The sequence below is a fragment of the Trichechus manatus genome, unplaced genomic scaffold, assembly GCF_000243295.1.
Source record: "Trichechus manatus latirostris isolate Lorelei unplaced genomic scaffold, TriManLat1.0 scaffold00208, whole genome shotgun sequence".
NCBI classification, from domain to species: domain Eukaryota; kingdom Metazoa; phylum Chordata; class Mammalia; order Sirenia; family Trichechidae; genus Trichechus; species Trichechus manatus.
Genome location: NW_004444144.1, coordinates 2,819,478 through 2,834,314, shown reverse-complemented (window position 1 = coordinate 2,834,314; position 14,837 = coordinate 2,819,478). Strand labels below are relative to the sequence as shown.

Genomic DNA, 14,837 nt, shown 5'->3' with positions numbered 1-14,837 from the left:
CCATTTACCCACTTCATTAGCACTGTCTCATCATCCCTGCACCCCAGCATCTAACACAATGACTGCTGGAGCGTCAGGCAGTCGGGGTCACAGCGGAACACTCACTCCCCACGCGTCAGCATTGGAGGGAGAGTGGGGTGGAGCGCACCACTGCATGCTGTGCCTCACCAGAGTCTTCCCCATCCTAGCCTCTGCCCAGTCCTCTCCTGCCTGGCCTTGTTCCCAGTCTCACCTACACTTCACCTAAGGGGCAGTACCCAGGGGCCTCAGGGACTTCCATCTTGGGCAGTTCTCTCACCTCCAGATTGTTACATAACTGAGGGACAAGGTAGGTCCTGGGAGTGACCAGAGCATCTAGCCTTAGGCATCTAGCCTTAGGGGAAAGAGCCTTGGTGGTGCTATGGTTAAGAGCTCGGCTGCTAACTGAAGGGTCATCAATTCAAACCCACCAGCTGCTTCGCAGGGAAAAAAGACCTGTCAATTTCTTCCCATGAAGATTACAGCCCAGGAAACCCTGTAGGGCAGTTCTACTCTGCCATATAGGGTCACTATGAGTCGGAATCGACTTGACAGCACACAACGACAGCCTTGGGGGAGAAAATTCTGAGGTGTGCTTTCTTCCATTTATGAAGCCCTAGTGGCGCAGTGGTTAAAAGCTCGGCTGCTAACCAGAAGGTCGGCAGTTGAATCCACCAGCTGCTCCCTGGAAACCCTCTGGGGCAGTTCTACCCTGTCCTATGGGGTCACTGTGAGTCAGAATAGACTCAACGGCAACGGGTTTGGTTTTTTTGGTTTGGTTTCTTCCATTTAATACACCTGTGTGTTAGCTGCCTCCTTCTGGAGAATCAACTGCAGTGTGACCTCTGCCCACTTGAAGCAGACCGGGAGGTCCCTAGCAGTCACTCTCATTTATCGGTTCTCCGTGCATTTTAGATAAGTCCTCTGCTACTTTTTTTCCATTTCCGATGTCTAAGATGGAATCCTGTTTTGGCTCTGGCCAAGGGCCTCCTTCCTGCATTCTGCTGCCAGTGGTTCCTCAGATCCTAAGAAGAAATCTAATTATAACCCTTCTTTCTTCTCTACCACAGCCTCTTGTGGAAAGAGACATGGGAAGGTGGAAAGGGCCAAGGAATAAATCTGTAAAGAAATGAAGGGATGGAACGTTGACTAGCCTCATTCATACACTGTCTATGGGACTATGTGCATGTGGTCCTAGGCCTCATTTTGTTTTTTAATCAACATAACTTTGGCCTCTAACATCTTCCTATTATATTTTCCCAATAGATGACAGTGTTTCTCACATAACTGGAACCCCTGAGGGCTATGACCAACTATATGCCCTGCCTTTGTCCTTGGCCAAGCGGCAAGCATCACCCTGTACTTCTCACAGCTACTGCCAGCCCCACCGTCCCTCAGCATTACTGACTGCCCGTCTTTCTGAAAGAAGCATTTCTCATACAAGGGCACCCTCTAGTATCACCTGGAAGATTGACCTTATCTAAGAATCTCCCCCTTTCTGATGTGGCTCCAGGGGCTGCAGGTGCCCTCTGGGCAGAGATGGCCAGTGGCATGAGGAGGTTCCCATATCACCAACCATCAGGCCCTTTCTTCCTTCGGCCTGGAGGAGAGCTGGACAGTGGCAAGGGGGACTGAGAGCCATTTCTCTCAGCTTCAGGGGACATTCCTCTGCTTCCCTTCTTTCTACTCAGGGGTGGATTATCCAATAAGCAAGGTAAGCACGGGCTTACTTGTGCTTATTTACTAATCTACAATGAACATGATTTTCACCACACCACATCATAGTGAAACCCATGTGAAATTGTTCACTACAGATTAGTAAGTAAGCACATGTACACCTGTGTTTACCTTGCTTACTGAGGTCATCCACCCCTGTCAGGGACTGTAAATTTGAAAAAAGGCCTTGATTCTGTAGGAAGGTGCCGTGGGGTTGGGAGAGAAACAGATGCCAGCCATACCCGGATGCAGAAATCTTTGATGTGGTGAAAAACGTGGAATTGTTCACAACAGATTAATAAGTAAGCACAAGGAAGCCCATGCTTACCTTGCTTAGTGGATAATCCACCCGTTTCCACTGCATTGGACTCTGCCATTAACTGCCTCAACTGCTCTCCAGCCACAAATCTTACACTGCCATGGTCACATTATAAAAATGCATGTAAGATTGGAGGGTCTGGCCCAGGAGGCAGTGTGCAGAGGATGGAACCCAGCCAAGGGGCCCCTTAGCCAAGGCAGCACCCACCCTGGAGAGCTGTGCCTCTATTACTGTGGGTGTTATTCACACTTGACAATTACCTCTGTGAAGGGCACCAACATTTTTTATTCTTTCAGACTTCTCTAGAAACGCTCAACAAAGCCATTGCTGGACTTGTGGTGATGTCTGAAGAAATGGAAAAGGTCTATAACAGTTTCCTCAACAACCAGGTCCCTTCTCTATGGTCCAACACAGCCTACCCTTCCCTGAAGCCACTAGGATCGTGGGTGAAAGACCTTATTCTGAGGACCTCATTTGTGGATGTAAGAAAATTCACTTCTCTGGGGTTTGATGAATCTGACAACATGGTTGGCCCTTAGGTTCTTAGGAAGCCCTAGGTAACTGAAATACTGACAACCACTGAGGGATCATCTGAGCCCAGAGAAACAGAAATTTCCAGAATGGTATCACTTGGAAAGTCTTATACTGATTATAATGTAGTTTGCTCTAGGCCCTTATCCTCACATTCCATTTTAATTCTAGGTCATCCTTGGGGTTTCAGATTAATTTGTGGAACCCCACTGTGAGGCACAGAACCAGTCTGAGACGGGTAGCCTTGTTGCTGTCTCCCTCTTATGTCCCCCTGTAATGACCAGGTTCTAGGTTTGTGGTCAGGCTGGGTGGGTGAGGAAGGGGACAGGGCAAGCAGTAAGAATGAAGCTGGTGACTACTCTGGACTGGTTAGGTCCTGCCTCCTGGGAGGCCTTCCAGAACATGACTTTGGTTTAGATGACAAACTCTACCTCAGAAGAAACAAGTGCGTTATGATGTGATGTTTCTCCTTCAGTTATGGCTCAAAAGAGGACAGCCGAAGTCCTTCTGGATCTCTGGTTTCTTCTTTCCTCAAGGATTCCTAACAGGTACCAGTGCTTTCACCACAGGAAAGGCCACAGTTATACATGGGTCTCTAGGAGTTGGGAAAATGGCATGGCTGCTAATGGCCTGATGACGGGGCTATCGATTACAGGGCAGTTCAATGACGACCTAGACCACCAAGAACAAGGATGACATGAATAGCAGATGTTCCCTAGCAATCTAACTCCCGCCCTCTCAGGTTACCAAGTGTGGGCACCACTGCCTCCATGAATGCTCACTGAGTGCTCCCTTCCCTAGTGTGACCCATGCTCAGGGCACCCACTGCTCTCCACCTGCTCCAGCCCCAGCTCTGGGCAGCTTCCTTTCCTCTAAAAAATGCTCTTGATGTTCCTCCAGCAGCCAGAGGGGAATCCAGTTAGGGGCTCAGGGCCACTAGATGCAGTCTAGCCCTTAATCTGGCCCATCTGGGTCTCTAGTAACAGCCCATACATGACAAGCCAGGCAAGAATCTAAAGTCAGAGACATTGGGCTCTGAAGCCCCTCCTCTTGCTCCCACTGTCTCCGGTGCCCAGGCTTCCTCACACCCCCACAGCCCCTCACTGACAGAGCCCTCTATTCCTGACCCTGACCAAAACTTGTAAATGCCTCGCTCCCTCCCTCCCAACAAGACGCACTGGCTTCCAGAATAAGGTGTGCATGGTTGGGTCTTCTCTGTGGAGGAAAGCTCTCAAATGCTGCAGCAGCCTGTTGAAGCATTGGTGGGGGACAGGGGTGGTGGTGGATGTTAGTCCCTGGGGTCACCCTTCAAACCAGCTTTCTAGTTTTTATATTTACAGGAACTCTTCAGAATCATGCCCGGAAATACAATTTGCCTATAGATGAGCTAAGTTTCAAGTACAATGTGATTCCTGCCTATCGAGATCAAGCTGCAGTGATAGAAGCTGCCAAGACAGTGCAGTTTGGACAAGAACTGCCCATGGACATGGAGGTACTGTCCACCTGACTACTGTCACAGCAAAGCAGCTTCTACCCCACTGTCATTCCGTATTTCCTCCCAGCTCCCTTCCCCACCCCCACCTCCCATCTGTCTACATAGGAAGAGGGAGGGGCAGGATGGGAATCCCATGCCCAAGACAAACTCCCCAACTAGCAGTGACTAGAAGAAAACTAAACCCATTGCCGTCAAGTTGACTCCAACCCATAGTGACACTAGAGGACAGAGTAGAAGTGCCCCATAGGGTTTCCAAGGAGCCGCTGGTGGATTTGAACTGCCGACCTTTTGGTTAGCAGCCATATCACTTAACCATTGGGGAACTACATAAATTAGTCTGCTTTGTAGAAACGGTTTAAAGCAACACTGTTTTATTTCTTTAGATACCTACAGTAACTTCTTCCTCCTTGTGGAGGCAATATACTAAAAGGCTAAAAGCAAGTGTTTCAGAATCAGACAGGCCTGAGTTTGAATCCTGACTCTCCCCTTCACCAGCTGTGTGTGCTGGAGCAATCAGTAACACGTCTGTGCCTCAGTGTTCTTGTCCATAAAATGGAGCTGATGACACCAACCTCACGGTGGTGATGCATATTAAATGACATAGCTGATGTGGTAAGACCAGCACATAGTAGGCCCACAATAAGTAACTATTATTATAGGCTAAATTTATTATCTACATCATTCATTCAGCTGCCTCCCAGCAGAACTGATGTGCTACTATGGTTATATAACTGCATTACATAAATAGTAGGAATGTGCTAAGTAAGCAGTTTTAAACTGTTTACTTACACACTTTAACTACTCCCTTAAGAGTGGTGGTTCTCGAAGTTCAGTCCCCAGTCAGCAGCACCAGCAGCACCTGGGGGTCTTGTTAGAAATGCACATTCCCAGGCCCCACTCCAGACCTCCTGAGTCAGAAGCTCCAGGCTGCAGCCCAGAATCTGTGTTGTAACAGTCCTACAGGTCATTCTTAGCCTCTAAAGTTTGAGAACCATGGCTCTAGAATACCAGTGATTCTCAACCTTGGCTGTAGGTTAGAATTACCTGTACAACTTGTTTTTTTCTTATTTTTTTTATTGTACTTTAGATGAAGGTTTACAAAACAGTTTCTCATTAAACAGTCAGTATACATATTGTTTTATGACATTGATTAACAACTCCATGACATGTCAACACTCTCCCTTCTTGACCTTTGGGGACCTTTTTTTTTTTGGTGAAAATATACACGGCCAAAGTTATACCATTTCGAAAGTTTCTACATGTACAATTCAGCGACATCGATTACATTCTTCCAGTTGTACTGCTATTCTCACTATCCTTTTCCAAATTATTCCATCACCATTATCTTCAACTTACTGCCCCCTAGGCTCCCCATCAAAACTTTTGAGTTGCTGTTGTCAATTTGATCTCACATAATTTTTTTTTTTTGTACCTTAGATGAAGGTTTACAGAACAAATAGTTTCTCATTAAACAGTTAGTACACATATTGCCCTATGACAATGGTTAACAACCCCACAACATATCAACACGGTCACTTCTCAACCTTGGGTTCCATATCACCAGCTTTCCTGTCCCCTCCTGCCTTCTAGTCCTTGTCCCTGGACTGCTGTGCCTCATTAGTCCCATTTTATGGGGCTGTCCAATCCCCAGCTGAACGGTGGCTCAGGAGTGACTTCACCACTGAGCTAAAAGGGCGTCCGAGGGCCATACTCTCTGGGTTTCTCCAGTCTGTCAGGCCAGTAAATCTGGTCCTTTTTTGTGAGTTAGAATTATGTTCTACATCATTTTCCAGCTCTGTCCAGGACCCTCTATTGTGATCCCGGTCAGAGCAGTCAGTGGTAGTAGCTGGGCACCATCTAGCTGTACTGGACTCAGTCTGGTGGAGGCCTTGGTAGCTGTGGTCCATTAGTCCTTTGGACTAATCTTTTCCTAGTATCGTGTTCTTTTCATTCTCCCTTGCTCCCAAAGGGGAGAGACTAGTGGAGTATCTTAGATGGCTGCTCACAGGCTTTTAAGACCCCAGACGCTATTCACCAAGGTAAAAAGTAGAACATTGTCTTTATAAACTATGCCAATTGAGCTACATGATCCCTGAGAACATAGTCCCCACAGCCCTCTGCGCAGTAATTCAGTCCCTCAGGGAGTTTGCATGTGTCTATGGAGCTTCCATGACCTTTCCTTGTACAAGCTGTGCTGGCTTCCCCAGTATTGTGTACTGTCTTACCCTTCACCAAAGTTGCCACTTATCTATTGTCTATTTAGTTCCTCCCCGCCATCCCTTGTAACCAAAAAGATTGTTTCTTTTTGTGTATAAATTTTTACATGAGTTTTTATAATACAGGTCTCATACAGTATTTGTCCTTTTGTGACTGACTTATTTCACTCAGCATAATATCTTCCAGTTTCATCCATGTTATGAGGTGCTTCATCTTTATCGTTGCATAATACTCCATTGTGTGTATGTACCATAGTTTATCCATTCATCTGTTTATGGGCATCTAGGTTGTTTCCATCTTTTTGCTATTGTGAACAGTGCTGCAGTGAATATGGGTGTGCATATGTCTATTCATGTGACAGCTCTTATTTCTCTAGGATATATTCCTAGGAGTGGGATTGCTGGATCGTAGGTATTTCTATTTCTAGCTTTCTAAGGAAGCACCATATCATCTTCCAAACTGGTTGTATCATTTTGCATTCCCACCAGCAGTGCGTAAGAGTTCCGATCCCCCTGCAGCCTCACCAACATTTGTTATCTCCAGGGTTTTTGATTCGTGCCAGTAATGCCAGGGTGAGATGGTATCTCATTGTGATTTTAATTTGCATTTTTCTAATGGCTAGTGATCCCGAACATTTCCTCATGTGTCTGTTGGCTGCCTGAATGTCTTCTCTGGTGAAGTGTCTGTTCATTTCCTTTGCCCATCTTTTAACTGGATTATTTGTCTTTTTGTTGTAGAGGTGTTGGATTTTCGTGTAGATTTTAGACATTAGACCTTTGTTTGACTTGTAACGTCCAAAAAATCTTTCCTAGTCTGTAGGTTCTCTTTTTACTCTTTTGGTGATATCTTTTGATGAGCATAAGTGTTTAATTTTTAGAAGATCACAGTTATCTAGCTTATCTTCTGGGGTTTGTGTGTTGTTGTACTGGAAAAAAATGTGTACTTTGAAGCTGTTGGGTGTAGTGTTCTATATATGTCTATGAGGTCAAGTTGGCTGATTGTGCCCTTTAGATCTTCTGTATCTTTGTTGAGTTTCTTTCTAGATGTTCTCTCTTTTACCGAGAGTGGTGTGTTGAAGTCTCCTATTATTATTGTGGAACTGTCACTTTGTCTTTTCAGTGCTGTTAGCTTGTTTTACGTATTTTGGGGCTGTCACTGGGTACGTAGATGTTTATTATGGTTATGTCTTCAGGATAGATCATCCCCTTTATCGCTATATAGTGTCCTTCTTTGTCTTTTATGGTGGATTTTGTTTTAAAGTCTATTTTATCTGAGATTAGTATTGCCACTCCTACTCTTTTTTGATAACTGTTTGCTTGATATATTTTTTTCTATCCTTTGATTTTTAATAAGTTTACATCTTTGTTTCTAAGGTTTGTCTCTTGTAGACAGCATATTGATGGATCCTGTTTTTTCAACCATTCTGTCACTCTCAATCTCTTTATGGGTGCATTTAGCCCATTTACATTCAGTGTAATTATTGATAGGTGTGAGTTTATTGCTGTCATTTGTTAGTGCTTTTTTTCTGTGGTGCTGACGTTTTCTTTGTTCCTCTTACTCCCCTGTGCTGAATTCCTTTTGTTTGTGGATGGTTTTTTTTCATTTGTTTTTGTAGGTTTTGTTTTTAGTGAGACTTTATGTTTTTCTTCTTTATTTTGATGAGTAGCTTTGTTAACTTTCTTTGTGGTTACCTTGAAATTTACCCTTATCTACCTAGGTTTGAACCAGTCTGTTATTACTTGGTATCACCTTGCCTTCCTCTCCTTTAGAAGGTTCTATACCTACACAATTTATTACCTCTTTTATTGTTCTGATGATGTTGTCATTTACAGATTAACCTCTCTGGTTCCCTGTTGTAATTCTTTTGGTTTTGGATAGTCCTTAAGAGTTCATTTCCTGAGTTGGTATCTAGCTGGTACAATCCTGCATCCTAGATTCAGCCTGTGGTCTGATGTTGTTTGTTCTCAGATCGGAGGACTCCCTTTAATAATTCTTGAAAATTTGGTTTGGTTTTTACATAGTCCCTTAATTTCTATCTGGAAATGACCTAATTTCATCATCGTATTTGAATGAGAGTTTTGCAGGATATATTATTCTTGGCTAGCAATTTTTTTCTTTCAAGATTTTATATATGTCATCCCATTGCCTTCTTGCCTGCATGGTTTTTGCCGAATAATCCGAGCTTAGTCTGTTTCTCCTCTGTATGTGACTTTTTGTTTTTCTCGAGCTGCTCTCAGGATTCTCTGTTTGTCTTTGGTCTTAGTGAGTGTGATTATGATATGCCTTGGTGATTTTTTTGGGGGGTCTATCCTATATGGGGTTCGTTGAGCTTCTTGGATGGTCAGCTTTTCATCTTTCATGATACTGGAGAAGTTTTCTGTCAGCAATTCTTCAATGATCCTCTTTGTGTTTTCTGTTTTCTCGCCCTGTTCTGGAACTCCGATCACTCGAAGATTTTTGCTTTTGATTGTATCCCACATAATTCTCAGGGTTTCTTCATTTTTCTTCGTTCTTTTTTCTGATTTTTCCTCAAAGTTGTATTCAAGTGTTTGTCTTCAATTTCACTGATCCTATCTTCCATTGTTTCAAACTGCTCCTCAGCCGTTCTGACATTGTCCATTTCTGAAATCTTGTTATCTTTTGGATTTCTAATTGTTGTTTTTGTATAATTTCTAGTTGTGAATTTATTTTAGCATTTCGTTCTTGTATTGTTTGCTTGAATTCTTCCATTTTTTGTCAGTATTTTCCATGAATTTGTCTGCCTTTTCCATGAATTTGTCTATTTTTTCCTCATTTTTGTCTGCTTTTTGCTTCAACTCTTAGATTGCTCAGAATATTAGAGATTTGAATTCCCTATCAGGTAGTTCTAGTGCCTTTTCTTCTACTGGAAAGTCATCTGGTGTTTTACTTTGGATGTCGACTGGAACCATCCCATCCTGATTTTCTATATGTTTTGATATTGTCTTTGTCTTCGGGGCATTCAGTAGTTATTTTCCTTGTTTACTGATTGTAGATTTGTTTGTTTCATCCTGCTTTTTTGGTTTATTTGGTTATGTCTGAGCAGGCGGGTTGTGCTTTGTTTGTTGTTTGCTCATCTGTGGGCACGATACTTTTCACTTCCTTCTCCAATGGGCAGAGTCAGTCACTCAGCTATGGTGCAGCAGGCCAGGTCTAGCTGAAGGGGAGTTGCTGGGATGGGCTGTTTGTGGCACGGACTAGGGCTTACAGGGTAGACTGAGAATCAGTGCAGGGCAGGTTCCAGTAGGCCGTGCCTGTGCTGCTTGGGAGTGTAATGTTCAGTGCACGGTGCAGGTAGGCAGGAAGGAGGGTGGAGATTGTGATTTGTGGAGCTAAAATGGGTATGGGACAGAAGAGAGGAGAGAGAAACAGGAGCCAAAAACATACAAACAAAAAAGAGTGCTAAAGGACCTTGCCATTGGAGTGGAGAGATGAGAGACTCTGAAATGGAGAAAAACAAAAAGAAAAAGGGTAAAAGAAAAAATGAATAAAAATTAGAAAAAAAAGAGAAAATCCCCCAGGGATCCCACCAGTGCAGCTGCGAGGACTGGGGAAGTTGCTCCCAGGCCGTGAAGTACAGCCTGGCTAAAAGGGGTAGAGGTGTGACCCAACGCCAGGTATTCAGGAGACAGGAAGTGAAGGTAAGTATAGAGAGATGAGAAACTGGAAATGAAGAAAGACAAAAACGGAAAAAGAGAAGAAAACAAAACAGAAAGAAAAAAAAATCAAGAAAAAAGAAATGCCCCCAAGGATGTCACTGTACATCTGCGCAGAGTAAGGGAGTAGCTCCCAAGCCATGCAGTGCTGCCTGGCTAGAAGGGGCTCCCAGGCTGAGAAAAGAAAAAGAAAACAAATCAACAAATCAAAACAGAACAAATCAGAACAAACAAACAAAAACAGCCCCGGGGGTCCCACCAGCATGGCAACACGGGCTGGGAAGCAGTTTCACGGTAGACCAGTGTTTCGCAGCCTTTCAGGAAGAAGCAAAGATGGCATACGGAGCCAGGTATTTGAGAGAAGGGAGGGGGAGTTGCTGAGAGGTAAGGAAGAAATCTAAAGAAGTGGAAAAAAGGAACACCAGCAGCCAACAAATGGCACTCGGAGCCAGCCACTGTGGGCAGGTGGAATCCAAGTGACGCCTGGGTGAAGCCGGTGCTTCCCGGCCAACAGACTGTGGCCACAGAGGCAGAGAAGGCCAAGTGGCGGTGAAGAAGGGTGGGGGGTGGGAAAGCGTATGTCACTGGTAACCGATTGTTCTGTCTCCTGCTGGAAGCTTCATGAAGCTGCTTTCTCATACCCCCTGTTATCTGATCTCCGATAAGAGTCCAAGATGGTGGATCCATGCTGCTGTAGCTGATAGGAGACCTCTGTATGTATCTCTCCTCGCTCTCTGTTCTTGATCAGTTTCTTATTCCATTTGGTGCTTGGCTGAGTTCTTTATCTCTTCATTTGATGCTTAGGGTTTCAGGATTGACGTATGACTCTGTTTGACTTAGTTTTTTGGATCTTTGCTGTGGAGGGATGGCATGGTGCTTCTGTCTATAGCACCATGTTGCCCAGAAGTCCACTGTACAACTTTTTGGAAGACCACACTCCAATTACATCAGAATCCCTGGGAGTGGGCCCACGTGTATTTTTCAAGGCCCCCCTGGTGGTTCCAGTGGCTAGCCAGGGTAAGAACCACTGCTGTAGGTCTAAGATTCCCAGCTTACATGTGCTGAGATATAGACATATGTGCCCTGAAATGAAAGATCTGCTCCTGACTGCTTCCCCCAAGAAAGGGTTCACTAAGAAATCTGTGTAGCTGGGGTGAGTGGCTTTTACTAAACTTTCCTTAAATATCATGGTATTCGTTAGTGTTAATCACTGCTAGGTAACTGTGTCAGCATCCCCCACTTCAGATATGACTGACCTACTTTCTGCCCTGACTAGCAAAACCATACAAAGACAGGGTGATTCCATAGTCGTGGCTTAACCTATGAAACACTCTTAACATCCTATGCCTCTTCATTGCCTGTATCTCAAGATAACAATAAGAAGGCTTACATTTTAAAGGAAATTTATTTTAGCATCAAACTATCTTTAAAAGTAAGGAGAACACAAATTTAGAGATGCAGTCTTCATTATTTCAAGACTCTACTAGCCAGGAAAGTGTCCCATATCAGGAATAATTGAGGCTGCAGGAAGGCAGAGCAGCACCCACATAAAAGCCCTTGGTGAGGCTTCCGGGATGCTGGCCTGCTCTGGGCCATGCTGGCTGGCTCTGATGGACAGAAGTTTACAGTGACTACAGGGGCTAAGTCTCCTCCCCTCCAGTTCACACCACGTCTCTGATTGAGTCACGTGCACTAAGCCATGATAGTGCCTTAGAACCTCTGAGTTTTGCAGAGACCTCAGAGATTGGCTGGCTGGCCTGTCTCCTGACACCTCCTGAGCATGGCTACCTCTGCTTCAACACATCCTCCCGCCTCCCAGCAAATGTCTGCAGGAGACAACAAGGGCATGCATATCGACAGCTTTGTTTCTGTTATAAACAGGCAGGGCCACTGTAAGCCCATTTGCTGCCTTTGCACAGTTTAAAAACAAGCACCCCCTTGGGGCAGATGCCACCCTGTGGGCACGATATTTAACAGATAAAAGGCAGATATTTAACAGATGACAAGTGGATACTTAACAGATGACAAGCAGATAAAAAAAAAAAACTCATTGCCATCGAGTTGATTCCAACTCATAGCTAGCCTATAGCACACAGAACTACCCAATAGTGTTTCCAAGGAGCACCTGGTGGGATCTGAACTGCTGACCTTTTGGTTAGCATCTGAACTCTTAACCACTATACCACCAGGGTTTCTGACAAGCAGATAGCAGGGTGGTTTTCAGCCTCTAAGCCCAAACTTGCACAGGCATACACAGCAGCCCAGAAGACAAAAATGTCAATCTTACCCTGCCTTACCCAAGACAGAAAGCTCAGATACCAGAAAGCAAAAGCCAGGCAAAAAAGGCTTACCATCCATTAACTATAAAACACACTGCCTATTGTCCACACTCCTGGGTCCTCTGCCTGCAGGTGTGAGGCTCCAATTAGCCAAAGGTCTGGGCTGCAGAACTGATGATTCACTCACTGTTGAAGGAAGGATGAGACAGGGTGCCTGCAGTTTCCACCTGAGCCTCAGAAAGCCTAGCCTAGTGCCTGTTCCAAGGAGGAGCCTTTTTACTACTTCTTTCAGGACAGAAATTGTACACCAGTGGTGACATCCAATCACAGGACACCGAGGAGCAAGGTCTCTGTATCTCTCTCTCTTTTAATAAAAACATTAAAAAGTATGCATAATTTATACATAAAAAAACAAGAGGAGGAGGCGGGGCCAAGATGGCAGAGTAGTCAGATCATTTCAGTGTTCCCTCTTACAACAAAGACCCGAAAAAACAAGTGAATCGATTATATATGACAATCTAGGAGCCCTGAACATCAAAGGCAAAGTTGAGGAATCAGACTGAGTGGCAGAGGGAGGGAGAGACGGTTCGGAAACAGCAAGGCGTTGCCAGGCCCGACCCAGCGAGAGCCTGAGCCCCTCAGCCCGGATCAGCTTGGGTGAGCAGTGAGGCAGGCAAGCAGCAGCGCTCAGGAAGTGTTTTTCCACACAGAGAGACATCCAGTGACAGAGAGTTTACTCGACCATCCAGAACGAGTAAGAAGCAGCCCTCAATGGGTGAAAGATAAGTACCTGCATCTGGCCTACCACATGGATCAAAAACACTCCCTTTAGGGAAAAACCTCTCTCCCATTTACCTCCCCACTCCCTGCTCTGCACTGGGACCTGGACCGGCTTCAGCAATTGCCAGTACCCTGGGCTGGAAGTAGGACCCATCACGCACCCTGAGCCATTCTCCTGGCCTTGGAGAGTGAAAAAATTAGCAAATGGGAAAAAATAATCTGCCAGCTCCCCTAAGCCAGGAACTCAGGGAAGGCACAACTCCTTTGCCTAGGCACAGACTTTGAGTGCCTTTCCCCCTGCATAGACTTGTGTGGGGCCATTTCAACAGCATAGGCCCTCACTACCGCAGTACAACAGGGTATATACCTGAAGTCTAACTTCAACTATTTCAGCTATGAAGTGGCAGGTTCATGACATTCAACTCTGCTCTGTCCATGAAGCAGGGTCTTCACCTACCCACATCAGAGGCCCGAGGACTGGTGGGTCCACCCACGCCACCTAGCCACCTGCAACAGGGACCAAAGAATAGGAAGTGCCTCCAGTCCTTAGAGCCAACAGCACTGGGTGCTCATACTCTACCTGCAAAACCCACCCATCTACGTGCTCTAAGGAACAGGGGCACACTTTCCTCCTGGACACCTGGGGGTGGCCATCAGCCCCCTGCCTTTCTCAGCCTGTGTCCTCTTGCTTCAGCCAGATGCCTGTGCCTATAACAATCACCCATGCTTGTCTAGAACTGTAGGTAAGAGCCTGCACCACACACTTGATGGCCAACTACTTGGACACCTGTGTTGAATCCATACAGGAGGAGTGGATAGACTCCTGGGCTCACTAAGGCAACCTAGGGCAGGACACCAGATCTTCAAGGGTTCTAGTGACTGGGCTAGCTCACAAGAGCAGCCTATTTGGACATATCAAAACAAAACAAAACAAGAAGCTAAGACACAGTAAACAAACATAAATAAATAAAATAACTTATTGATGGCTCGGAGACAACAGTCAATATCAAACCACACAAAGAGGCAGTCCATGATGGCTTCAGCTAGCTCCCAAAATAAAGAAACTAGAAATTTTCCAGAGGAAGAAAATTTCGTGGAATTACCAGAGGCAGAATAGAAAAGATTAACACACAGATTTCTTCAAGATATTAGGAAGGAAATTAAGCAAAACGCGTAACACGCAATAGAGGAAATTAAAAAGATTATACAGAAGGGCATAATGACAAATTTAACAGGCTGCAAGAATCCATAGACAGCAATCAGAAATCCAGAAGATTAACAATAAAATTTCAGAATTAAGACAACTCAGTAGAAAGTCATAGGAGCAGAATTGAGGCAATGGAAGTCAGAATTAGAGAGACTGAAGATAAAGCACCTGACACCAACTTATTTGAGGAAAAATCAAATAAAAGGATTTTAAAAAATGAAGAAACCCTAAGAATTATATGGGATTCTATCAAGAGGAATAACCTATGAGTGATTGGAGTACAAGAACAGGGGGGATAACAGAAAATACAGAGAGAATTGTTGAAGATTTGTTGACAGAAAACTTCCCTGATATCGAGAAAGATGACAAGATAGCTATCCAAGATGCTCATCAAACCCAATCAAACCCCACATAAGGTAGATCCCAAAAGAAAGTCACCAAGACATATTAGAATCAAACTTGCCAAAACCAAAGATAAAGAGAGAATTTTAAGAGCAGCTAGGAATAAATGAAAAGTCATCTACAAAGGAGAGTCAATAAGAACCAGCTCGGACTACTCAGCAGAAACCATGCAGGCAGGAAGCCAATGGGATGACATATG

General features: G+C 44.7%; 1 protein-coding gene across 1 annotated transcript in view; it reads left to right on the top strand.

Moving 5' to 3' along the window:
• Positions 1-14,837, top strand: part of DNAH6 (dynein axonemal heavy chain 6) — a 349,864-nt gene that overhangs the window by 320,817 nt on the left and 14,210 nt on the right. The window contains exons 73-75 of the mRNA XM_004388248.1: positions 2,350-2,535; positions 3,060-3,132; positions 3,925-4,076. Of these exons, the coding sequence (XP_004388305.1) occupies positions 2,350-2,535; positions 3,060-3,132; positions 3,925-4,076 (411 nt within the window). The remainder of the gene's footprint in view (positions 1-2,349; positions 2,536-3,059; positions 3,133-3,924; positions 4,077-14,837) is intronic.